Source organism: Vanacampus margaritifer, chromosome 16, assembly GCF_051991255.1.
Source record: "Vanacampus margaritifer isolate UIUO_Vmar chromosome 16, RoL_Vmar_1.0, whole genome shotgun sequence".
Classification (NCBI taxonomy): Eukaryota; Metazoa; Chordata; class Actinopteri; order Syngnathiformes; family Syngnathidae; genus Vanacampus; species Vanacampus margaritifer.
This window is the reverse complement of record NC_135447.1, coordinates 2721990-2746696: the sequence shown is the minus strand read 5'-3', so window position 1 is coordinate 2746696 and position 24707 is coordinate 2721990. Positions and strand designations below refer to the sequence as shown.

General features: G+C 41.7%; 2 protein-coding genes across 2 annotated transcripts; both read left to right on the top strand.

Moving 5' to 3' along the window:
* Window positions 1-1031: 1031 nt before the first annotated feature.
* Window positions 1032-6881, top strand: tmem135 (transmembrane protein 135). The gene is made up of 15 exons (XM_077547362.1): window positions 1032-1230; window positions 1531-1658; window positions 2671-2763; window positions 2838-2871; window positions 3092-3157; window positions 3259-3305; window positions 3951-3992; window positions 4080-4250; window positions 4429-4498; window positions 4566-4733; window positions 4816-4879; window positions 4952-5028; window positions 5156-5254; window positions 5336-5403; window positions 5492-6881. Exons 1-15 carry the CDS (start codon window positions 1093-1095, stop codon window positions 5640-5642), a joined length of 1416 nt encoding a protein of 471 aa, XP_077403488.1. The 5' UTR covers window positions 1032-1092; the 3' UTR covers window positions 5643-6881.
* A 323-nt stretch (window positions 6882-7204) lies between these two features.
* On the top strand, window positions 7205-22650 carry ltn1 (listerin E3 ubiquitin protein ligase 1). Its single transcript, XM_077547343.1, has 32 exons — window positions 7205-7398; window positions 7621-7824; window positions 8082-8180; window positions 8401-8631; window positions 8706-8758; window positions 8840-9020; window positions 9100-9273; window positions 9454-9644; window positions 10508-10658; window positions 10746-10991; window positions 11069-11365; window positions 11456-11674; window positions 12284-12325; window positions 12407-12596; window positions 12911-13150; window positions 13229-13382; window positions 14167-14317; window positions 14399-14609; window positions 14691-14841; window positions 15962-16075; window positions 16166-16293; window positions 16377-16512; window positions 17101-17245; window positions 17310-17523; window positions 17639-17876; window positions 18018-18095; window positions 18160-18346; window positions 19166-19331; window positions 19406-19626; window positions 20274-20468; window positions 20655-20822; window positions 22096-22650. Exons 1-32 carry the CDS (start codon window positions 7357-7359, stop codon window positions 22156-22158), a joined length of 5280 nt encoding a protein of 1759 aa, XP_077403469.1. The 5' UTR covers window positions 7205-7356; the 3' UTR covers window positions 22159-22650.
* The last annotated feature ends 2057 nt before the right edge of the window (window positions 22651-24707 follow it).

Genomic DNA, 24707 nt, shown 5'->3' with positions numbered 1-24707 from the left:
TTTGCTAGCTGTAACCTACAATAATTAAAATTATATATTTTTATGGTGGAATTGAATTTATATATGACTTTTAATTTCATTTATTGGAATTCGCCTGTATATAAGATATATACAAACAATTGCAAACCACAACTCTGGCATTGTCGGTTAAGGCTAAACAATATGAATTGCACACAAAATGTTGATATCATGCATGTGAACCATCACTGGTGGGTATACAGTACAGTACAGTACATCAATAACCAATGGCAAAACCATCTCATCTGAAGATGTGATACTGACATCTATTGACCAAATGTACGCACTACATATATAGAAATTCTGTGTACTGTTAATGAGATCCCGGTAGTGATTCAGTACTGTGGATAATTGATAATTGTCCTGTGCTCGGAGTTGGAGCTCACTAGAGGCTTAACCTCCTGAGATCTTAGGTTAGAGTTCTCAGAACCCATTTTTCCCTGTTGTTGTTGCAGACCCGGGTAAGTACTGGGGTCCAATTTTCAGCATACATTACAAATGTTAAAGAGAAGTAACATTTTTATCCTATTTTATGTATTGTTTGAGATTTCTTATTAATCCATCTATTAAACATATTTTTGATGGGTGGGGGTGGGATTATTGTCATCCTAAAATTCAGGGTTATATGCAGTTAAAGTTTTGTTTGTAATATCACCAGTGCTTTAATTGATAGTTAGGCATATTCTTCATAAACCCAATCTTGTATACCGTATTGTGATTGGCTGAAACAAAATAGATTTAAAAATATCCCTTGTCTCAAGTCAAAATGGCCGTCAGCTCGGTGAAAAGAAGCTCTCTGCTCATTGAAAAGCATTGGACTTCGGATCATTGTCATTTGATTTGTGAGGATTATTTTGATTTCAAAATGCGATGAAATGTCTTTACACGAGTATAACATTCTGTCTGGTTTGTATGCTAGTCAAAACAGGCAAAAGCAATACAACACGCCGTTTGTTTTCACCGAAGCGTTTGCATTGCTGTGTCTTGACACAAGCGGATCCGCGCAACGTGAGCGCGCACGGCGGCGCGGCTCCGCCCCTCTCGGCTGTCACTCGGCTAGCAATCGAGACAGCCATGGCTGCCCTCAGCAAAATAACGCACAACTGCTATGAAGTTGGCCACACTTGGAACCCGTCATGTATGCAGGCCACCGTGGACATAACGAGGGGCGCGCTGGAGGTCTCCTTCAAAATATACTCCCTTCTTTACGTGGTGAGTTGTGACGTTGCACAGCGCGTACATATGAAGCTAACGCTAGCCTAGCAAAGTTGTGGTCATGTTTGAAGACTGGCTAAAAAGTCAGCTAACCTACGATTGCGACGCCAAATGATCGTGACGGTCACTTCTGAAACAAAATATCCATACACATTCTCACACTGACACGCTTTATTAGACGGGACAAACATGCACTGAATATGAGCATTGCCAAGGGTTAAGTACATATGCAAACACAGTTTTCACAATCAGTGGCTCGGTGCTGACAGTAATCTCTCGCTCTCTTTCATCCAACAGATAGCGGCTATTCTTAGGAGAAGGAAGAAGGATTACTACTTAAAAAGGCTTCTTCCTGAGATCTTACAGTCTACCTCCTTCCTCACTGCCAATGGAGGCCTCTATATATTCTTCTTCTGCATTCTCAGGTCATTTTCCCACCACGGCACTTTTATCACTTCCGTATTACACATGGCTCATTGCTGTTGCGGCATTTAAGAGCAGTTGATTTGTTTAAAGTTTCTTTGGCGAGATGCTTAAATGTAGATATGTGGAAAAGGTAGCGTGACAAGACAAATGAATGCCTAGTGTGTTCGTTTTCTGGTATTTGGTATTCTTGGAATTCAGCCCGTATTGCCCCCTCATCATTTTGTTGAGAACTCGCGGCAACACTGATAAAGAAATCAGTTGTCCCCGATAAGAAGAAAAAACAAAAAAAAGCCTGTGTCCAAAATGTCTTAGTCAACGTGAACAGTCGTTATATTAAGAATTTGTCGTTTATTTATAATCATTCTCAATTTGTATAAACCAAAAGTCAGCCATTTCCTTTTAGTTATCAGCATTTGATAACTGGGGCTTTGCACATTTTTCATCCCCATCATTGCCCGTATCGCCAACTAACATTGGAGCGGCAATGAACATTTTTCTTTCCTTGACTGCAGTTCAGTCCAGCATAGCTCTTTGGATAAACTTTTTCCTGGCTACTGCGTGAATGCCTGCTCTAGGAGTTCAGTGTGTCCATTGCTGCGTGCGTTCGGGCTTTGTCAAGAGCAGATCCTGTTTCGAGAAACTTGACATGGAGTCGTAGATTATTCTCTGTGTTGGAGCATGGTGATGGCCACAAAGCTAAAGCAAGGGGCAGTTTTGAAACGGTGCTTCAATGTCAAAGGTCAATGAAAGCTCAAGATTATTGGTCAACAATCAGTTCCACACAATCGATCAATTCTTAGCAATCCATGCCTATTTCATCATAAGTGCTGGGCTCTTCTGGCAAGGCTTTCTGTTTGTGGCGCATCAATTATTTGTTTCGACAATAGTGTCGCTCACCCACCCCCCGATGTTTTTTTTTTCACTGAATCCATTGAAAAGTGGCAAAGCTCTCAAATGCTGTGAAAACATTTCACACTTTGCATTCACATTCACCGAATATTTCCACTGAAGGAAACTGCTGGGAGGCTTTTATTCCTGGTCCGCTGGGTTTGGCTCAGCCCTGCCTGCCTCTTATATCGCGATCCTCCTGGAGCGGAAGAGCAGGTGAGATTGTAGCTTGCCGCAATTAATACTGCGCATATTCACGTTCTTCATCATGACAAATTGTCCTTGCGCAGGAGAGGACTTCTCACAATATACATGACAAATCTCGTAAGTACTGCTGTGTTCATGAAACGTTTTTTTGACGACTATTTTTATTTTTATGTGCTGGTGAATGTGAAACTGCCTCTGATATGAATGCAGACCATCTCCATGTCCATTTGTTTTTGATTCCTATCAATTTAGTGCAGTGCATTTATTTGTACAATGGAAATAAAGACGCACAACTTGTGATGTGTAGTGTGAGTGTGTGCGTATTGTCTAATTGCAGGCAACGGAGGCTTTGTTCCGCATGGCCGTAACGCGAGGCCTCGTCAGACCTATCAAACATGGCGAGGTAAGAGAAAAATGAGTTTTGGTCTCGCAATTGGCAAACCCATTTTTGATGGTCTTCTTTTCTTCACGTTGTTGTTTTTTACATTTTTTAACCCCCTTTAGGTGCTCCTCTTTTGCATAACTGCCTCTCTCTACATGTTCTTCTTCAGGTCAGATCCCATCAGTGGAATATGCTCTCATAGCTAAAGATGATTATTTATGTAAAATAGTAAGGCTGCTCGCTTATGGAAAAAATAATAATCACGACTATTCAAACGATTATTTATTTATTGGTACAAAACAAGAAAATGTTTAAGCATTTAAAAATAAATTAATCAATTAAAAAAAATAGAAACACTATAATTATGTAAGTTCCTTTCGGACCAAAACAAATTTTAGAATAAAATATATTTATAATAATATTTATTTATTTGTTTATGTTGGCAAAAACTTGGAAGTTGGAGTGCAGCATGTGCACTGTGCAGTAGGACGATCATTTATTTTTGAGTACAAAACAAAAGGTTTAAATGTAAAAAAACAAAAAATATAAAGACAAGTACAATTCGTTGAAACACTATAATTATGCAAGTTCCTTTTGGCTGAAACAAAATGTATTAAATTTATTATTTTAACATTTAGAAAAGGTGCACATGTATAAATTTAAGCTACTCAAAAAGGAGTATTATTATTCTTTTTATTTTTTTAAAACTTTTTTTTAAAAATTACAATTATGCTGATTTTGTAATTGTGGAAATTGTAGTTGAATTTCGATGAATTGCACAGCCCTATAAAATAGTGTTTTTGTTATCCTGCAGGAGTAAAGACGGCCTTAAAGGCTTCGCATTCTCCGCATTAAAGTAAGTTGTTCCGCTTCACTTTTCTGTTTGAATTCAGCCTGAGCGACAGAAATGTGATAATAGCGCTGCATATCCTCCTACTGCCAGATTCATCATCGGCAAGGAAGAGATCCCGTCTCATTCTGTTGTGGCCGAGCAGGTTGCCGCAAATCCCCGAGAGGCGCCGGCTGCCTCCGAGCCTTCGCACGCTTCGGCAATGCCGGTCGAGTCGAGGAGCAAATCTTTGCTGGCCTACACCAGGGAGCTGCTGGACTCAATGTGAGGGAACTCGTTGTGTCCATCTGGACGACATTGGATTTAAAAAGTCAGTTTTTGTGTGTGAGGAATTTGACAGTGGGTAATATTCACTTTAAGTCAGTTATCGATACTCACACAATGTCGTGGACAGCCATGTATTTTTCATTGTATTCATTTTTGCATTTCTGCAATTCTCCAGATGCAAACGAGGTCCGAAGCACAGATGTTGTAAACATCAGCATGACAACTGCATTTCTTACTGCATTAAAGTAAGTCTCTGTGCTTATGTGACGCTCCTATTTTCTGCTCATATTATGTGAGACGCTCTCCGCTCAGGCTTTTGTGAGGATGTTCAGCGTCGGCTACTTGATTCAGTGCTGCCTTAAAGTGCCCTCAGCTTTCCGCTACCTCTTCTCCAAACCCTCACGGCTTCCCTCCCTCTTCTACAACAAAGACAACTTCCAGCTGGGCGCATTTTTGGGATCTTTTGTCAGCATCTACAAGGTACGTCTTTGTTTGATTTTGAGGGCCATTTTCTGGTCCGATTTTTTTTATTTTTTTTTAACTCCCTTTCTGGTTAATTCAGGGCGCAAGCTGCTTGCTTCGTTGGTTGCGGGATATTGACAACGAGCTCCACGCTTTGGTGGCTGGTAGGTCGACACTTATCGCATTCGGATAATCCATTCTCATGATGTAACATCGCTCGTGTTTCTTCTTGGTAGGCTTCCTGGCGGGGATTTCCATGTTCTTCTACAAGAGCACGTCGATATCCATGTATCTTTTCTCTAAGCTGGTGGAGGTAAAAAAAAAAAAAAAAGAAGAAGCCATATTTGAATTTTGAAGATGACGTCCATTTTGTTAGCAAACCATCTGTTGCGTGGCGTTGATGACTATGGGTACACACGGTAACCTCCGCTCTCCCCCAGACGTTGTACTTCAAGGGAATCGAGGCCGGCCATTTCCCGTACTTCCCACAAGCGGACACGTATCTCTACGCCGTCTCCACCGCCATCTGTTTTCAAGCTGTTGAGTGACACACAAACGCAACACACCAACGTGGATCTCATAAAACAGGATATGTGATAATCAACTGTCATCATTATTAGGCTGTCATGGAGATGCAGAATATTCGGCCTGCCTACTGGAAGTTTCTTCTGCGTCTCACTAAGGGCAGGTAAGATGGATTTTTTTTGTTCAAAGAGAATTGTTAATATATGTTCTTTATTTTGGCCCACCAAGCATGATGACATTTCACCTTGTAGGTTTGGTCTGATGAACCGACAGCTGCTGGATGTTTTCGGCACTCACGCGTCCAGAAATTTTCAGGGTTTTGTGCCCCAACTGGACCCACGCTACGTTTCGGTGCCCCACCAAACAATGCTTCCACCAGGGGGCGACGTTCAGCTTGGATGACGTGGAAATGGTGATCTTTTGCAAACAGATGTTATTTGTGGAGTGTCTTGACTAGCCTGCTCTGGTTCTCGGGGGTGGCAAAAGCTGGCAGGAAGGTGACCAGATGCATTTGATATGAATGACGGCCTTCTGCTACTCTATCAGCTAGAAACATCTGCAGTGACCATTTATGCGTTTTTCTGTTAAAATGTCTGTCAAGGTTGTAGCGTTCCAAGACTCGCATCTTTCTTTCTCAGGTTCCCTCGACGTTTTTCCTGACCCAGCCATGTTCGGTTGTTGGAATTGTTTTACCGATGAAATTATTCATGCTTGTGTTTTAATTACATTAATAAGATTTGGACAAAGCGGATAATCCATCAGCTTTTGACATTTGAACAGTATGGTTGACTGTGTAATTTTAAACACGGGTGTGTGGTTGGTGTTTAAACTAAGTCAACCCATTTATTCAGGAGTGGGGAACATTTGATCCGTCCAGCCTTGAATTCTAAAAACAGATCAAACCCTGAGCCCGTTACAAACAGCCAGGAGTGCTCAGCTTATATACTTGTATAAAAAACAAATCATTTTTTCGATTGTTGCGTCATTATCATTATTTTTTTTGATTTGACCCTCAAAGTAACAAATTAGGTATATAAATTATGGCATTGTCAAATTCTGATTGACCAAAAGTAGATTATGAAAGAAATTTGTTATTTTTGTTTGTTTTTGATATTACCATTAAGACTAATGACAGATTTAGACCAGTCCAAACATTGCAATTGTTTGAGCTCACAACACATTTAAATGTTTGTCTGATGTTTACCATCTGTGCAAAAAAAGAAACTATGTAATTTTACGTTTGCTGGGTTGCCATTGCAATAAAGATGTTACTGTTAACACATTCACAACTCTGATAGCTCCCCCTTCACCTATTTCATTAACAGTGTGTGTCAAAAACCCTATAACAGTTTACGTGGCTTTCCTAACAATTTACACAGTTGAGTTTTATCTTGAGGCTTTTTCTTAAGTGGACCATAGACATAATTGGTCTCTAAAATTCCAGTTTGCTTCTGAACATTTTCATTTGCATCGGGCACTCCAAGACAGCTTTAGACACACGTGACCTCTGTTAGATCATTCATTGTTGAAAAGATGGCAAAAATACTAACAAAATCGATGTTACTTATTACACTAATGCATTTGTCTGCAAATGTTTTTGATTTATGCAAAGATGAAGTATTAAAATATTTTTAATTCATACTGAAGTGTGTCTTGATTTTGTGTTGGTATAGTAAGTAGCACTTAACATCATTTTCTGACGCAATAAGACATTTCTGACCAGATCTAGACATATTAGAGTGTCTTGAATATCAACTTCTTATGATGACATCGATGACAAGTGCGTTGCAGTAAGCGGAAGTGACTCGTCCACTGCCAATGAAGAACACTTCAGTGTAAAAGCATTGGATACCCTGTATACGCCAAAACAAAAGTATTTGAGTTCCACTGGAGCGTAAGACGGTGATTTGTACATTTGGTTTTATATGTCTTACTGAGAATGATCGTAAACCTTTCAGAAACAACGTGGATGCAGTAGTCTGCTACACTTGTATTTTATTCTGAAAATATTTTTAAGCCGTCTTGATTTCCGTATCCTCACATGTAATGTGTTGTGCAGCAAGGTACACTTAAACTTTTCGTCGCGATAATAAGGATAACATCATTTTTAGTACACATGGGGGGCAAAAATAAACAGCGAACTAAAGGAAACGTTCGGGTAAGTACCAGTTACCTACGATAACGTTTATTTTAGGCTAACTTTATGTTAGCAGGGAATACCATTTACAAGATGTTGTATACCATTCCGGTTGAATAAATGTCCGTTTGCGTGTCTTCGGTATTTAATACTATTGTCGACATTTACTTCACCACTACTGTCAAATTGTTATAGTTTTCTGTTTTCCACTTGAACCATGACGAATCTCTGTTCTTACTGTAGCCGTCCAGTAGCGGCCGGGCCGCCGAGGTGTTGACCAGGGAAGGTGGCGCTATTCCTGGTTTCGTAGGTTTCGATACTGTTTCGTCGGAGTTGAGCTACGTACCTGCTTTCCATGGCGCAGAGGAGCTTGACAACCTTGTCGACGCAGACTTCAGACTGGTGCTCAGGAAACTTTCCAAAAGGGATGTCGTCACCAGGCTGAAAGTAAGTTCAAGGCTGAAAGTAAGTTCATGCGTTGAAAGTGTCCAACGGAGAACATGCAAAATTGCCGACATGAATACACCACAGAAATGAAGTGTGTTCTTTTTCCGGTCACTTCCTTCCACAGTTCAAAAACGTGCATGCTAAGTTAATTGTCCACAGATAGGTGTAAATGTGGAATGGTTGTTGATTTCACTGTATGCGCCCTCATGGTAAGGCTAGATGCATCTACTGAGGGTTTTTTTTCTTTTTTCTTCCAGGCTGTGCAAGACTTTGGATCCATGTGTCTTGAGCGTGAGGCTGAAGATGTTAAAGGGGTGCTTCCATATTGGCCTAGAATTTACTGTAAGATATCGGTGGTGAGTATCTCATCCTGCGTTTTAATTTGAGACTCATGTTAAAAATACATTCTCCTTCTTTCCTCAGGCCGTAAATGCCATTGCTAACTCTATTACAGTATTTAAACATAATTTTTCATCTCTGAATGCCAGTCAAACCTGAGCATTGGTGATTCAGGTACACCTACTAAAATGTCTGCTGCCTATGGGTGGTTACTATTTCTTTCATTCTGTCTATTAGGACCATGATCGGCGCATCAGAGAGGCCACACAGCTGGCCCTTGAGCAGCTGGTGCTGAAAGTGCGTCGCAGCTTGGCTCCCTTCCTGAAGAGCTTGATGGGCCACTGGATCCTGTCCCAATGCGACACCTACACACCAGCAGCCTCTGCTGCATGCCGAGCCTTCCAGGCCGCCTTCTCGGCTGCCAAGCAACCGGAAGCCCTCAGCTTTTGCAAAGATGAGATCCTAAATGTGAGTAGTAATAGTGGCTTTAAGAAAGAGAGGTTAGATCTGCTTCATATTTGCAAAACACTATCATACTGCAGGTACTTCAAGATATTTTATTAAAAGATACTGCAGACACACTCAGTGATCCTCAGTAAGTCAACCTTAATCATTTTGAAGTAGCTGCTGTTTCATCATGTTAAATATAAATTTCACTTAATTTTTTTCGGGGCAGAACCGTGCCGGAGGATGAGCGAGAAGCCAAATATTTGCGCATGCTGACCAGCTCTCTTCTGGGGGTGAAGAGACTGCTCTCGCTGCTGCCCCAGAATGACACAGCCGCCATGGAGCACAGATTAGCTCATCTTGTAAGCCCTGCAAAGTTCTGGAAGTACAGCAGACACAAGGCACCACAGGTAAGTGTACAAAAAAAAAAAAAAAACATGTATCATGTGTTTTCAGGATTTAGTAATGAGTAAAAGGGCTTCTTCGCAGGTGAGAGGGGCTTTCTTCGAGATGCTGTGCTCTGTGTGTGAGTTAACGCCGAGCCTTGCGCAAAGTGAGGCGGCGCGTCTCTGCCCAGCCGTTCTCCTCAGCATCGACGACACAGATCCACTGGTGCTACCTGCCGCGTGGGAGGCTGTTCTCCATGTAGCGTCCTCCATACCTGTAAGTAGCTCATGAATAGGATCTGGTTGCATACATTTTCTCCATCTGTAATGACACATTTGTAAATAGTTCAAATGAGAGCAGAAAATCTGAATTCTTTCACTTGAAGCATGCTCTCTTAATCTAGTCTAGTTTTAATCGGTCTGCTTGTGCGCCGCCTTAACATCTTTCCTTTTGCAGGACTGTTGGACACACGTGAACCCAAAGAAGGGCTTCCTGCCAAAACTTTGGTCTCTTTTAAAAGAAGGGGGCAAAGGCATGGCCAAAGCCCTTCATCCCAATTTGTTGCCATTCCTCAGCAAACTGCCGCAACAAGTCACCGACCCAGCCTTGGATTTCCACACTGCTTTTTTCACCTCACTCATACTTGGGTAAGTCTTCCAAATGTTTCATTTCGCATGACAGCGAAATCAAGCGCACAGATGATTCAATTTTCATATCAAGGGATACTCAACATCATACAATATATGACAGCAAATGCAATCACGCAAATAAAACCAGCATACAGTCGTTGAGTCCTTATTTCTGGAACAGGGAGAAGAATCGGGCTCTCATTTAATAATATGTATGTATAAAGAGAGGCTGACGGAAGGTGACATTGTCTGGCCAAGATAATATATTGCAGCTTGAAGTTTTAATGCTGCCGTCAGGGTCTCAGATAATGTTCATGGCCTTGCACAGAAGTCCTTATCTTTATAAGCCGTGTCTGTGGCCCAATTATTTGCACTCTCTTCTCTAAGCCGGTATTCCATTAACAATGTTATCATTCTGATCATTAGCAAGCATGCCTAACAACCATGAGTTTTTTGGGGTAGCTTTTATGCTGAAATGGTTTCATGCAAACCGTTTTTCATGCATTTTTCATTTTCTACTGCTGACTCAACATAAGTTGTGAGGATTTTATTACTTTACTATTCGTCATCATCTTATTCTTTTATGTTTTTTAGAAGGACCTTCAACTTTTTCTAACACTGCACTTACAGTTAAAAATGACACCTAACTTTGTTCCACGTTGGCCAAATAATTGAACTAACCAATAACACATGTTAAAAAAAAATATTCATGATTTCAGAATTTTAAGAAGCAGAGGCGGCCTGATATTAGGTGCAGGCAGCTTTACTCCAAATATGATATGCAGGAAAATCCCAGATTGCTAACATTGAAAAAGTCATCCATAGGAAAAAAAAAAATCTGAGTCACAGCCCTTAAACTTTTTAATGTGTCTGATGTTTAGCATTTCCAGTGAGCGTGCAGCCAACAGCCACTCAGAAAGTGCCATGATTGTGACTGCTACCGTAGAGTGCTTAAGGTTCTGCATACTGCGCTATTCAGCAGAAGAGGAGGAAGATGAGCGCAAAATCCGGACCATGCTTATTTCACAACAGGTTGAAATTGAACTGTTGTATTTCTTGTTTACTGCCATGTACAGAAAAAAAAAAGTTCTTAATTGTCCACCTTTGTCTTCCTCTCAGCTTTTGCCTCTACTTGAAAATGCTCTCGAGAGCCCCACCCTTCAGAATGGTCCCCTGTTCCCGTTGGTCACTGAAATGCTCGTTTCCTGGGAGAAGAGGGCGGGCGGCGAATGCCAAGGACACAAGGATGTCTTTCAAGGTCTTGTGACAGACTTCTGGGAGGAGCTCGCTCTTGTTTTTACACGGCACGCAGACAGCGAGGAAGCAGATCCGCAAGCTTTGGAGGGGATCGCAGCCTTGCTGCAAGTCAGTTTGCGCCATTCCGGCCTCTGGACTCGGGCGGGTCAATGCGGCTAAGCTCTGGCTGTCTTTCATCCCTCCAGGTGATGCGCTACCCGGAGAGAATCAACAGAAGACATACTCTGAAGAAAAAGTCTGTCAAGATCAGTTTTTCGGAATCTGGAGATGACGACAAGCCTGGCTTGGAGGAAGGCGAGACGGTGAAGACGGAGCTCACCTCGCTTAATGTGTGCGGCTCCCCACAGACGCGCCATTTTGAGGAAGTGGTGTGCCAGATGGTGCAACTATGCCTAGTGCATGTGAATGAGAGAAACTCTGAGAGACATCTTGTCTTCCTTTCCCATCTGCTGCAGTCTTTTCATACACTTAATATCTTCACTGTAAGTATTTCATTGTCGTGTTTTTTTTTTCCAGTATTGTAATTAGATGTAAATGGAGCCAATTAATCCATTCCACAAAAATGGTCTCAGACATTGGTGGAGTTGGATGACGACGTTAAAGAAGGCAGCGAGCAGAGGGTCAAAGGGCGAGCAAACAATCCGGCCGTGCGCTTCCTGCTGGAGCGAGTGGTGCCGTGGTTGGCCGACAAGAAGCGGACCGACACAGAGCATCTGGTGCAGATGGTCTTCAGCTCGTTGTCTTGCTGCAGCCACCAGGAGACCACACGCATCCTGGACCACATCACCATGGTAACGTCCATTCAACCATTTGTAAAAGAGCTTGTCCTCTCTACCAGCATGGCAAGAGCGTGTACATTCCACACACATGTTCCAAATTGTATCTTTTGACCACATCATCATACATTTTTTCCCCCTGACATTTTCAAAGGTAATTTAGCTAGCGCAGCTTATAGTCAGGTGCGGCTTGTAGTCCAGAGATTACTGTACGTCTTTGGGACAATTAAAACATTAAAAATTGAACGTATTTATCCATTTTTGGGAGCAAATTAGTCAATATGACATTACAATATTTGTACTTTAATTGCCTTATATGTACCATTTTATTTGTGTGTTTTTTTAAAAATAGCTCTTGTTCATAACCTTTTCTGGGAATTATTTCCTTCATAATTCATTTTTCTTTCTGCATGAATACTGAGAGCTACTTGATACATTGACAGTGAAGCTAGTTATTTTTTGGGCAGTGTGCAAATGTGTTTTTATTTGCACAAATATTTCTTTAGTGCCAGAAGAGGAACATATGAATTTAAAGAAATATGTCTTTATTAGATTACCTCGTCTCAGGTGATAGTTCCATCTTTTTTCCGTCTGTCTTTTTTTGTAACATGATGTTCTTTGCAGATGGAACTACACTGTGGGATCACTTTGCAAATCATCCAGAGGGTATGTGTCAGTTTGCTCGCAAATCGATGTTTGTATGACATGAACATCATGCGAGTGCATCTCTGCCGTCCTCCCGACCAGGCGTGCGCTGACCAAGACACACTTGCGAGTTGTAGAGAGTGGCTCAAAGGTTCAGTTCTAGGCCAGCATCTCCTCGGGTTAACTCAGGAGCTCTGCAAGGTCGGACCTGGCTGCTCCAGCTCTGCCTCTCTGAGCAGCCGCCACAGTTGGACCCTCATCAGCTTGGTTCTCTCTCAGCACCACAACAATGGTAGTTAAGTCACTGTGTTTCGTCAAATAAAAAAGTCAGAAATACTTACTCACACACTGTACTTGGGTAGAAGTGAAGTTACTTAAAGCTGAAAAAAAAGACAGGTAAAGTGGAGGTAAGAAGAATTGGGGGCTGCCGCAGTTTCACCCATTTTTATGCACTGACACTATTTGGACAAAGTAACGAGAAGACTACAGATATTGTTTTCAAATGTAGAGAGTAAAAGCAAAAAGTAGTCCGAAAAAATAAATCCTCAATCGTACACATTCCTGAAAAATCAATACTGACCATTTGATTTTTTTTGTACACTCTAGAACCTCTGATTGGAGAAGTGTACATGGAGAAGATCTTAGAGAAACTGCACGCGACGCTGTCTGAGACCAAGAGTCTGTCAGATGCAGGCGACATGGAGCCGCTCGTCTCCTTCATCTGCGACGTGGCCGCCACCTTCTTCTCGTCCGTGCAAAACTGCCTGCTGCTTCCTTCTGCCGAGGAACTTCTGCTTACCGTCTTTCAGCTCATTGCCCAAGATCAAACACACACTTACCTGTCAGGTAGGACTTTGTGACACCTCACACTTTGATAGTGGCTCTTTGCTGGAGAGCTAATGAGTATTGATTTTTCCTTGAAAGACTCCCTTCTGGATAAATTGGGGAAGGTGTGTGTCTCCGGAGTGCAGTCGCTGGTGCAACACTCTCAGTATGAGGTGGCGCAAGGTGGTTTCCTGCACAGTGCTGCCCTCTGGGTGCAGAGCAGATTACTCACTGCATCTTTGGACATCAAAAGGTACAAACCTTCACTTCCAAACTCAATGACTAAACTATTTAATGTGACTAAAAATATTTCTAGATGTAAAGATAGAGTTCAGATATAGAGAGGGAACCCGCAAATTGCAAACTAATGTGAAGCGATTTTACAGTATCTGATTTGATGAAACTGAAGCAGAAAACATTTATTTTATTACACATTTCATTTCGAGATTTCGACAAGATTACTGGAGCAATGTAAAAAAAAAAAAAAAAAAAAAATTAAATTAAATTATGTAAAAATGCCTACCATATTAATAGTAATATATAAATATCAGGGATGTGATTTTTCCGCTAATTCGCGGAATTCCGCTTTTTTTATCCCCCCCCCCAAAAAAAAATCTATTTTTTTTTATTTTATTATTATTATTTTTTTAGTAGTTCATTGTGTATGCACATGACTCCGACAGATAACATCTTCTGCTATAACAAAGACATTTGTGGTATGCTCTAATATGAGTTACTTTTCATTTGGTCATGATATAATTATTTGTTCATGCTCCCCCCCCCCCCCCCCCCCCGGCTAAATTTTCCGATAATTTCACTTTGGTCAAATCACATCCCTGAAATATATACAGTATTGTGTGAGTGTGAATTTGAAAAATCATCAAGATAAAAAAAAAAAAAGTTTATATTGAAACTGTTGACGGAAAATTGCATGAAAATAAATACACGCATGTCCAGAGGTCCTTATCTGATTATACCACAAAGGGCGGTTTCATTGTGGTTCTGTGTAAGTGACTTTTTGTGTGTGTCTCATTTAGTTTGCAGTATTTAGTCCTGGCAGTACAAAACATAGTGGAGACCATCACCTCTGTCTGCCATCAAGACTCTGCCATCCTTTCCCAATTCTTTACCCACTTGATGCCCAGCGTTGCTGGATGGACGCAACTCCGACAGGCCCTGCCTTCACATGTAAGGCAACCACTGTGGCCACTTGGACTGTGTAATAGTTGCGTGTCTTATATTGACACGGAGCACCTATTTCCTCTGCAGTGGGTCAAGACACCTTTACTGGCCGGCCGTTACAGGGAAGTTTGCGAAACCTCCTGCGAGGACACGTGGAAACTGAAAATGCCAAACGTCTTACCAGCCCATTTAGGTGCATGTGCCCTGCTGGGAAAGGTGTCTTATGCTGCCTCACTTTCAAATTGTAACCAAAAGAGTGTGAAGTGCCAGCCACAGCTGCCAAACCTGATCCACACCGGTACACATACACCATCTGCTTCAGTTTATTCTATTTATATGCATGTTGTTTAATGTGTTTTTTTTTATGTGTTAATTGCAGAGCTGCTGTATGCACTGCAGTGGTGTAAGGAGGTGGAGTATGCACCCACTATTGTGTCCACCTATTGCAGTCTGCTCAGTGAGTGGGGGCTGTCAAGGGGTCTGCATGACTTGGTTACAAGCGCAGATTTGCTGGAGGTCCTCTACTCAAGGTCAGAGTCACTTTGTTGTTTGTGACAAGCTTAATACTTTCAAAGCTACCATAAGTCAAATAAACAATGTTATCCTGGAACACTTGCTTGTATAATAAAATAATGTATAATATTGATCTTGCATCACTTTAATTGGCAACTGCCTGTAACAAACCGTAACATTTACTCTGAATAAATACGTTTGTAATGATGGGTTTTGAGATTATTTGAATGTATGGAGGGTTTTAGAGTTTAAAAGAAACTCTTGCCTTGTGATTTGCATTTAGATAAGGTAGTAGTTATATTTAATAAGCGAGAAGCAAGGAGTGCAACATCTATTCCTTACTGGTGCTTTAGTGCGTAGCGGACAAAGCAAACAAGGGTCTGTAGATTAGCAGTGGTATTTATCCTACTTCACTGGAGGCGGAGTCAAAGAGCAAAACAGTTATTCCTTACAGCTACTTTATTCAGGGATGTGATTTTTCTGCTAATTCGCGGAATTCCGCTTTTTTATCTCCCCCCCAAAAAAAAAAAATCATTTTTTTTTTTTTTTAGTAGTTCATTGTGTATGCACATGACTCCGACAGATAACATCTTCTGCTATAACAAAGACATTTGTGGTATGCTCTAATATGAGTTACTTTTCATTTGGTCATGATACAATTATTTGTTCATGAAATTTGAACTCTTCAACATTATTTATGTGTTAACTTAGTAATCACATTAGTTAGATATGATGATATTCTCAGTGATAGTTTTTAAAAGCAAAGGCAGGCCAATGTTTTTGAATGTGACTGATTTTGAGTTGACTAAAACTGCCATTTTATATGGGATAGTTCAATATACACTGAAAATTTATGCTGTTGTTTTGTCTATTTCTTTGTCATGTGAGTGCATTGAAAGTACTTAAAAACACGGAAAACCCATGAGCTCCGGGGGGCTTCGCCCCCCCCCCACCCCCCCCACCAGGGCGCTGCCCTGGACCTAGCTGGATGCCAGCGGCCCCCAGGCCCCCGGCTAAATTTTCAGATAATTTCACTTTGGTCAAATCACATCCCTGTTTATTGGCTTGCCAAAAAAATGTAAATAAGCTTCTTATACAGCAGCATAAAATGATGTACTACATGAATTTACCCCGTAGATCAGTCGAGCTTGGTGGTCTGTGGTCTCTGACGCTGGAAAACTACATCAGCACTCACAATTTGGCAGCCACTCATAGCGCAAGCTTGAGGAAGCTGTACGACTCTGTGGAGAGGTGACAATTCAATTGTATTGAGGAATATCTTTTTCATTCCGGATGGCTTTAATTGAGAAGATTTATGTTGTCTTTGTTTTCATGTTTCAGTTTGTTGCCGGTGTCACCAAGCAAACTGAGCACGCTGCAGGTGCTCTGCCCCATCATGACCCAGGAAGAGCGACAGACTCTGGTCGCCCTGGCAATGGCGGGAATCATCAACTGGGAAGAAGATGACAGTAAAAAGACTCAACACAATGTGTGCCCCCTCATTTCAGTCAAGCGAGACCGTCAACACATTTCTTGTTTGTTTTTGTCCCAGATGTGTACGGGAGCGTAGCGGTGCTGCTGTGTTGTCTGCAAGCTGACACGCAAGTGGAGGATGAGGTGGTGCCGGCGATCTTGTCCATCATGATGGAGTGGAGGAGCCACAAGGAGGATTGGTTCCTCTTTGGCAGGTAACCGTCATTAGCCACAACATTTCTTATACAATCTAATGGGATACTGTACGGCAGTTTGAGATAGGAAACTTGTGGAGAAATAGTCTTGAGATGGTAAATAGAGAATTTTTATGATTATCGAAATAAAAAAAATTAAAAAGCAATATTATACTCTGTGTATAGTAAGTATATATGATGAATTTTACTCTTTTAATATTAGAAGAAGAATAGCTTTATTGTCAGTTGTACCACACGATTTAACGAAAATTGAAAACAGTTACAACCCGTTCAAGGGACATAACAAATATAATAACCAACAGAGGGAGACAGAATGGGAAGCCTGACAGGCCACCCAAAACGGCGTCCTGGTTCTCAGATGAAAAAGGAAAAACATAAGGAAGGGAGTTGGTAAAAAAAAAACAGCCCCAGACTCCGCACCTTGTCCACATAAATACACAACAATCAGCGACCAAAATTTAAACGACCGATTAAAAAAATCAATACAGTTCTGATTTGTACTGGATCTGAGATGTATCAAAAGAAGTGTCTGGTAATTGTTTGTTCAAATGCTTTTTTTGCCAAATACCTCGCCTCTGTGTTCACCAGTGACCTTTCTAAAGCAACGACACAACAGCTGAACCTGACAGTGGAACTGATGCGCTTCCTGTCCTGGCTGGTGACACGCCGCCCATCAGTACTCGGGAATAGCCAGTGGGATTTCTTACTCTGTGCTATGTTAGCCTGGTTGGAGGTGAGCGCGCATCGTCCCCCTCTTGAAGTTGGCATCTCATCCGCTGGCTGGTTTCTCTTCTCAGGTGTCCAGCGACAACGTGAGCAGCCTGTGGAATCCGCGGGTGCAGCTGTTTGCATGCGAGAGCGCTACTCTGATTGTGAACCTGAGCCAGTTCTTTGCGTCGCCCCCGCCTGATGTCCAGGAGAAGTTGCCGTCGGAACTGGTGGCGGAATGGCAAGACTTTTTTGTGGAAGGAATCTACAACCTGTTGTTACCCATGCCTGTCAAGATCACAGGTAGTCTTACCTTTGTTAACCTTTACAGTAAGATCGTTGCTATTTACAATGCTAGTGCAGCAGATTCATTCAAACCGGTATGACTTGCTTCATCTGTTATCTTGTCCGAGTGCAGATGCCTTCAAAGAACCCGACGACCCCGTCTTTCCTCTGGCGGTGCTGCAGTCGCTCGGCCTGGCTCTGAACTATGCGCCCGTGCAGCAGCTGAACCAGAACTCGCTGCCGGCGAAATTTGTAGCAGGCCAGAAGACCAACCTGCCGCAGCCTCTTCAGACGCTCCTGAACACCTTCTGTCCTCTGCTAGTCTTTAAGGCTCGACCTCTTCAAGTCACAGTCTACCACTTGTTGGCAAAGTAAGAACATCTTTCTAGCCAGGCAATCATTGTATGTACTTAATATTTTTGCAAGCATTCTAAATGATTCTATTGGATATAATCATAAAAAAAAGTGAATATTTTATGAACCTAAAAGGAGATGGCATCTTGTCAATCCAGGGTCATGCCTCAGCTGCCTGAATGTGATGGCGAAGGAAACGGCAGCAAGTCTGAAGATGAGGACGACGAGCCAAGCCTGTAAGTCCAAAAAGTTGTGTCATCCAAAGTAAAGAATCACTCGGGTTCCCTGTCTTTTGTTCAGGTCTCCTCCGTCCGCTTTGATGGCAGTGCTGTCAACCTGCGAGGAGTTGTGTGACAGCATCCTGGAAGGCCTTCAAGTTGGAGAATTTGCGGTGGTTTGGCCTCACAGCGTCGAGTACTCGTGCGTCCTGGGCTACCTGCTGGCCTGGAAGCTGCTTCTCACCTTTTTCAGGTCATCGCCCTCCCATGTGAGTCCGAAGTTCAAATTCAGACTTTCTTTAATAGCCCATGAGAAATATCTGAGCTATAGCGTGGGACGGGAACGATTCACCGTGATATCGATAGTATTCACTGACGCCACGGGATTGGGAGTCCGCCTCTCGACTGGGTGGCTCAACTTTCCAGCGGACTCAGCTATGTTTGTATTGAGTTTACGCCGGACTACATGGCAACATCACGGTTTGCTCTGAGGTAGGATGGCTCCCAAAACACGGGCGTTCGTCTGTGCTTTTGGCTTTTATTGGCTGCGATGTGCGTTTATCATTTGTGAATTTGAGGTGAAGAATCTCGGGTTATTTTTAAACAAAGTTAGCTAGTTCCCCCGACCGCGCTAGCTTCTATCGCTGGCATGTTACAACGACAACATGATTGATTTGTCACTTATTTTTGTACACTTTAACAACAATTTCAACGTTTGGGCTGCTGGGAAGGAAAATAAGAGACCTGAAGGAGGGTATTTGGAGAGATATCGAACATCTTGACCACCAGATCTATTTTTAACCTAGCTGCTCACATATATCACAATCGCATTATGGCAAAAGCATTTTTACCATCTTACAATGACACCTTAATCAAAATGGCCAGAACACACTTTGGTAGACTTTGTTGGTTGGAAATCCTTTAGATGTATCGTTGCAATTTCGGACACGTCTTTGTCCGTTAACATTCCGCGGACCCGTCAACGTCGCACAATGTGAGGCAAACGACGTCACGCGAATACGATCTATAGCGGGGGAACGAGCTTTCAAGGGGGTTGCTGTTGATTGAACATTCTGACTCCTTTTCAGCTGCGTGCCCATTACGCCCAGTATCTTAAGAAAACCTGCTCCCTAAACAAGCTCCTCCTTCACCTCTTCAAACTGATGCCTGAGAATCCTATTTTGCCGGGCCAAGCAGCAGAAACCAGAGACTCCAAAACCTACTTCACAGAGAATCTAAGTTTGGCGGTTGACAGTAAGGAAACAATGCCACGATACCAGTCAGTGGCGACAGAATGTGCAACTCACCCATCTTTCCTACTCCCACAGAAAGAGACGACATCGAGCTGGAGCTTCCCCACCTGGCGTGTAGCGTTTGCTACGACACGGTGCAGGACCTGCCCGCTATGGTGCGACTGTGGTGGAATAGTCAGGAAAAGCGTGTGAGTGCCACCGTGGAGAAGTTCACCACCAAATACGTCAGTCCAGTACTCTCGGCGCAGGAGATCTCGTCCGTCCACAGCAGTACGCAAATGTTTGAAAACATGACGGTAAGGTTAGCCTCTGTTTTGTTGGGTACTAGTTTGCTTTCTATTTTCTTATATAATGTGCTGGTGCGCCTAATCTTGAGTCCAATGTGTGGTATTGCTTTAAGGAGGATGCACTCTAAAAACAGTTGAGTCCAAAATAACCCAAATTGAGTCAAAAAGGGACTGGCCCATTGTTTGGTTCAAATGAATTACCCACCAAACAGCCCTTTTATTTAAAAACAAAACTCTGACCCAACTTTTTGGATTGTACATGAAAAACAAAAATTTGCGTAAAAAATAAAAAGTGACCAATCCAGCGCTTTGATTTATTTATTTAAACTAAAAAGTTGGGTCAAATGAATAACCCATTTTTGGGGGGATCGACCCAATGATTTGGGTTATTTAACTAAAAAGTTGGTCTAATTAATAACCCATCAACCGACCCCCCCCCCCCCTCTTTTTTTTTAGACTGACCCAACATTTTGGGTTACGCATTTAAACCAAAAATTTGGGTCAAAGGCAAAACCCATTTTTTTGGGTTGTTTAGTGTGTTATTCATTTGACCCAACTCTTTAAACCATCAACCTAAGCATTTAGGTTTGAGCCAACAGTTTTTAGAGTGTAGCGATTTTTACCGACGGCAACTCCTGTCTACTCGCACCCCACAGGTAAAAGCTCGCTCTGCTGCGCGAGAGGTGATCGCCACCTACTCCGTGGACGAGATTTTCATCGAGCTGGTGATTCAGTTGCCGCAGAGCCACCCTCTGGGCTCCGTCGTGGTCGAGAGCGGGAGGCGGGTGGGCGTCTCTGTGCAGCAGTGGAGGAACTGGATGCTGCAGCTCAGCACCTACCTCACACATCAGGTATTAACACCTGGCTATGCTATACGTACGCAAGCAGCTATGTTTTCATTTGTGGGGTTTCTCGGGTACACGTATGAATTTTCGCTAATGTTAATAATATATGCGTACCCGGCTTGTGCATAAAGCTTCTCTTGACGTTGAGCATCACATAGCGTAGCCTGACAAAGGTGCATTGAATGTGTTTAGAACGGCAGCATAATGGAAGGCCTGGCTCTATGGAAGAACAACGTGGACAAACGTTTCGAGGGAATCGAGGATTGTATGATTTGCTTCTCGGTTATCCACGGCTCCAACTACTCGCTGCCTAAGAAGGCCTGTCGCACTTGCAAGAAGAAATTCCACTCCGCGTGTTTGGTAAGTCATCGGGTACGGCCATGTCATGTTGAACGGTAGCATTATGAAGAAAACTGCAAATGTGACCACTGTCCCACTGCATGACGTAAGAGGTAAAGATGTTGATTCATTTTGAATCAGCAGAGAAAAGTTGAAAAGTTTGAAACCCTAACCCTAATGTAAAACCCTAGTTTGAAACCCTAACCCTAATGTAAAACCCTAGTTTGAAACCCTAACCCTAATGTAAAACCCTAGTTTGAAACCCTAACCCTAATTTGAAACCCTAACCCTAATTTGAATTGATGTTTTACATTAGGGTTAGGGTTTCAAACTAGGGTTTCAAATTAGGGTTAGGGTTTCAAACTAGGGTTTCAAATTAGGGTTAGGGTTTCAAATTAGGGTTAGGGTTTCAAACTAGGGTTTCAAATTAGGGTTAGGGTTTCACATTAGGGTTAGGGTTTCAAGTTAGGGTTTCAAACTAGGGTTAGGGTTTTAAACTAGGGTTTTACATTAGGATTAGGGTTTCAAATTAGGGTTAGGGTTTCAAATTAGGGTTTCAAACTAGGGTTTCATATTAGGGTTAGGGTTTCAAGTTAGGGTTAGGGTTTCAAATTAGGGTTAGGGTTTCAAACTAGGGTTTCAAATTAGGGTTAGGGTTTCAAATTAGGGTTAGGGTTTCAAATTAGGGTTTTACATTAGGGTTAGGGTTTCAAATTAGGGTTTTACATTAGGGTTAGGGTTTCAAACTAGGGTTTTACATTAGGATTGGGGTTAGGGTTTCAAATTAGGGTTTCAAATTAGGGTTGGGGTTTCAAACTAGGGTTTCAAATTAGGGTTGGGGTTTCAAACTAGGGTTTCAAATTAGGGTTGGGGTTAATTTGAAACTCTAGTTTGAAACCCTAACCCTAATTTGAAACCCTAGTTTGAAACCCTAACCCTAAAGTAATACAGAGGTGTAAAGTGTCGTGACTGCTTATCAGCACTTTTATGTCATATTGGAACTCGGGCTGAGTGAGTATCTTTGCCAGGCATCGGGACTTGCAACAGCAACCGGTTTTACCATCAGGAACTAGAAATTAGAAAAATAGAACATTGACATTAATTTCATGTATTATGAAGGAAAATATAATATTGGGATCTATAGGTCTTTCTTTAAAATGTTCTGTCGTTGCTTATTATTTTTTGTAAAATTGTATGTATCAAAAGTACTGGTGGTATCGGTCTAAAAAGAAAGTGGGTATCAAACATCCTTAATTGTAACTCTGCATTGTCTCTTCTATTTTCCTGTCTGCAGTACAAATGGTTCACATCCAGCAACAAGTCGACATGTCCACTGTGCAGAGAGTCCTTCTTCTAATGCGCAACTTGTGTGTCAACACTTCATCATTCATCAGGATTACGTTTTTTTGCGGAACCTCTGGAAATGATGGAAATTCCCTTTTTTGACCAAAATGACAATTTTGATTTTGTCCATTCACCACTACAAATTGAGTTTGCAGCACACAAGACAATATATGTATGGATCATTTACACCAATCAATACATTGTTTAAAAATAGATATATATTTTGTTTTATTTTCCAAGAACATCAGATGCTTTTGCAGATTTAAAACTGAATTCATTTTACACACTTAAAAAAAAAAAAAAAAGTTCTCATACATATTTTCCTAATATTTAGGAGCGTAAACAAAATGTGACATCCATGCAGGTCGTTTTGAGATGATTTTAATTCCAAAATCGAACTATACATCACAAATAACCAGCCTTAATAATGTGTGATCATCTCATTGAGTCTGATTGCAGCTGTACATCATGCTAGACAAGACAATAAAGTAGAACTGGCTGCTTATTCATTGGCTCCATTCATTTGTTTATAATCACACTGTTTCACTTTTGTACTGTGACTAAGTCAAAGCTTTAAAGAGAGATGAACATACCGTAATTATCCCGTTCTTATGAAATATACATACCTTTTTTTTAATATATAAGGTTATTAGCATCTGTTAATTAATAGTGTAATATGTCACTGGCGTTGGTTGAATCCTCATTTTTAGATTAAATTAAATCCCTGTAATTGATCGAATTACGTACTACTATTACTAATAAATAAAGATTTCTATATTGCAGCAAGGACAGCGAAAATCATCCTTTAATAGGAAACTCATTGAAAAATACTGCTAAAGTTGAAACCCCAGAAAATTGTTTTAGCACATTCCAACTTTGTTTTTGGCCAGCATAGTGGCCTAGTGGTTAGCATGTATGCTCCTGTTTGAGAGATTCTGAGTTTGAGTCTCAACTCAGATCTGCTTGAAATAATTCCACTTGTACTGTACCACATTTTTACAATCACTAACTCGGGCAATTATGCTATCAGGTGGAATGAAAAATGGTCCCTCCTCACCCTATTAAGGTCAGAAGACTAAACATAAACACAGTGGAATTTTTATTTATTTATTTTTTGGTCAGCTGTTGAAAAATACCGATTCCTTTAGTTATTGTGACAAAAAAACAAAACAAAAAAAGCCCTTTAATTATCCTCATCATGTGTGCACTGCCACTATTGTCCCCCGTGTTCATTTATCTTGGGGCCGAGCTCTCGTTGAATAATTCAGCTTTTGCTTGCATCGCAGTGGCTCCTCCGCTCCTATTAATTAATTATGACACATTCTGCACGATCGATGAATTAGTTGCACTCATTTTGCTCCGCTATCGACAGCATCGCTGTGCGCCCGCGCACGTTGGTGTGTGTCTACGTTTGTAATTCATTATGACCACCCACATTTGATCAATACAAACACCCGGCACCCATCATCATCTGCCCTTGACCTTTTTAATAGCCATTGATCTGTTTGCCTGCCATAAATATTTATATTCGCTCGCAACACACACACACTCAGCTCACATCTTCCTGCTCATTATCTGCTTGATTAAACAGCATTGCAAATGTTTATGAACTATACAGACTAGTACAGTCCAACAACGGTGCAGCCTGCCATGACGTCACTCCAGTTATGACCACAAGATGGCAGTATAACCCCAACACTGGCTTGCATATGGCTGCCTTGTGACGGATTGGGTTCATTATAAACCTGAGTGGGGGGGAAAGTAGACGCTCACTGATCCCTAAAAATGGAATTGATTTGTGACCCAATTTGTATTTTACATGTTTAATTGTAAGTTTCTTGTTACCTTTCAAGTGCATTTCATGGTATCTGCATGGAAATAACAAGGGCAGCCCAATGACAATGACCTATGAGCTCATACGTATGACTTGTTTTTATTTTTTTTTTAAAAGGATCTACACCTGCATTGGAATCCACACCAAAATAAAATGAGGGTTTTGCTAGTGCTACCCACGTATACAAGATTCAGATTTTTTGGGGGACCTATCCTCCATTATTTTTGTGTTCTGCCAATTAGCCATGAATAATTACAAAAAAAATAAATAAAAAATAAATCTTTGGTGCCGTTTATGGCCAAGAAACTTTGGTTGACGTGATGGGAGGAGCTATCAGGCCATAGCTTTGTTAGAAAGGAGTTCTTTGCTGCCATCTTGTGGCATCTATAGACACACACACTTTATCTATCTATCTATTCATCCATCCACCCACCCACATAGATGATGACCCTTTCTATATGGTTAACATCGACATAAACGCCGCCCACTCGCTTGATTTCCCCGCGTTGTCGTCCGGCCTCGCTCACCTCCGTTGATCTCTCGCTGAGCGCCTCCTCGCTCACACGTTATTGCGTCCGTGTAATATTACACGCTGTGCGCAATCAATATCGGATTGTGAATGTAATCCTGGGAATTTATCTGCTTCATTTATCACGAGCCAAACGGACGCTATAAATAAATCATTGCAACTCTATCAGCGCGGTTTCTCATCTGAAGAAGCGTCGTCA

Coding starts and splice junctions, on each gene's coding strand:
- tmem135 (XM_077547362.1), top strand. CDS start 1,093: ATGGCTGCCCTCAGCAAAATAACGCACAACTGCTATGAAGTTGGCCAC. Junction 2,764..2,837: donor CTCCTGGAGCGGAAGAGCAG/GTGAGATTGTAG, acceptor GTCCTTGCGCAG/GAGAGGACTTCTCACAATAT. Junction 3,158..3,258: donor GACCTATCAAACATGGCGAG/GTAAGAGAAAAA, acceptor AACCCCCTTTAG/GTGCTCCTCTTTTGCATAAC.
- ltn1 (XM_077547343.1), top strand. CDS start 7,357: ATGGGGGGCAAAAATAAACAGCGAACTAAAGGAAACGTTCGG. Junction 16,076..16,165: donor CTGTACGACTCTGTGGAGAG/GTGACAATTCAA, acceptor TTCATGTTTCAG/TTTGTTGCCGGTGTCACCAA. Junction 18,347..19,165: donor TCAGGTCATCGCCCTCCCAT/GTGAGTCCGAAG, acceptor ACTCCTTTTCAG/CTGCGTGCCCATTACGCCCA.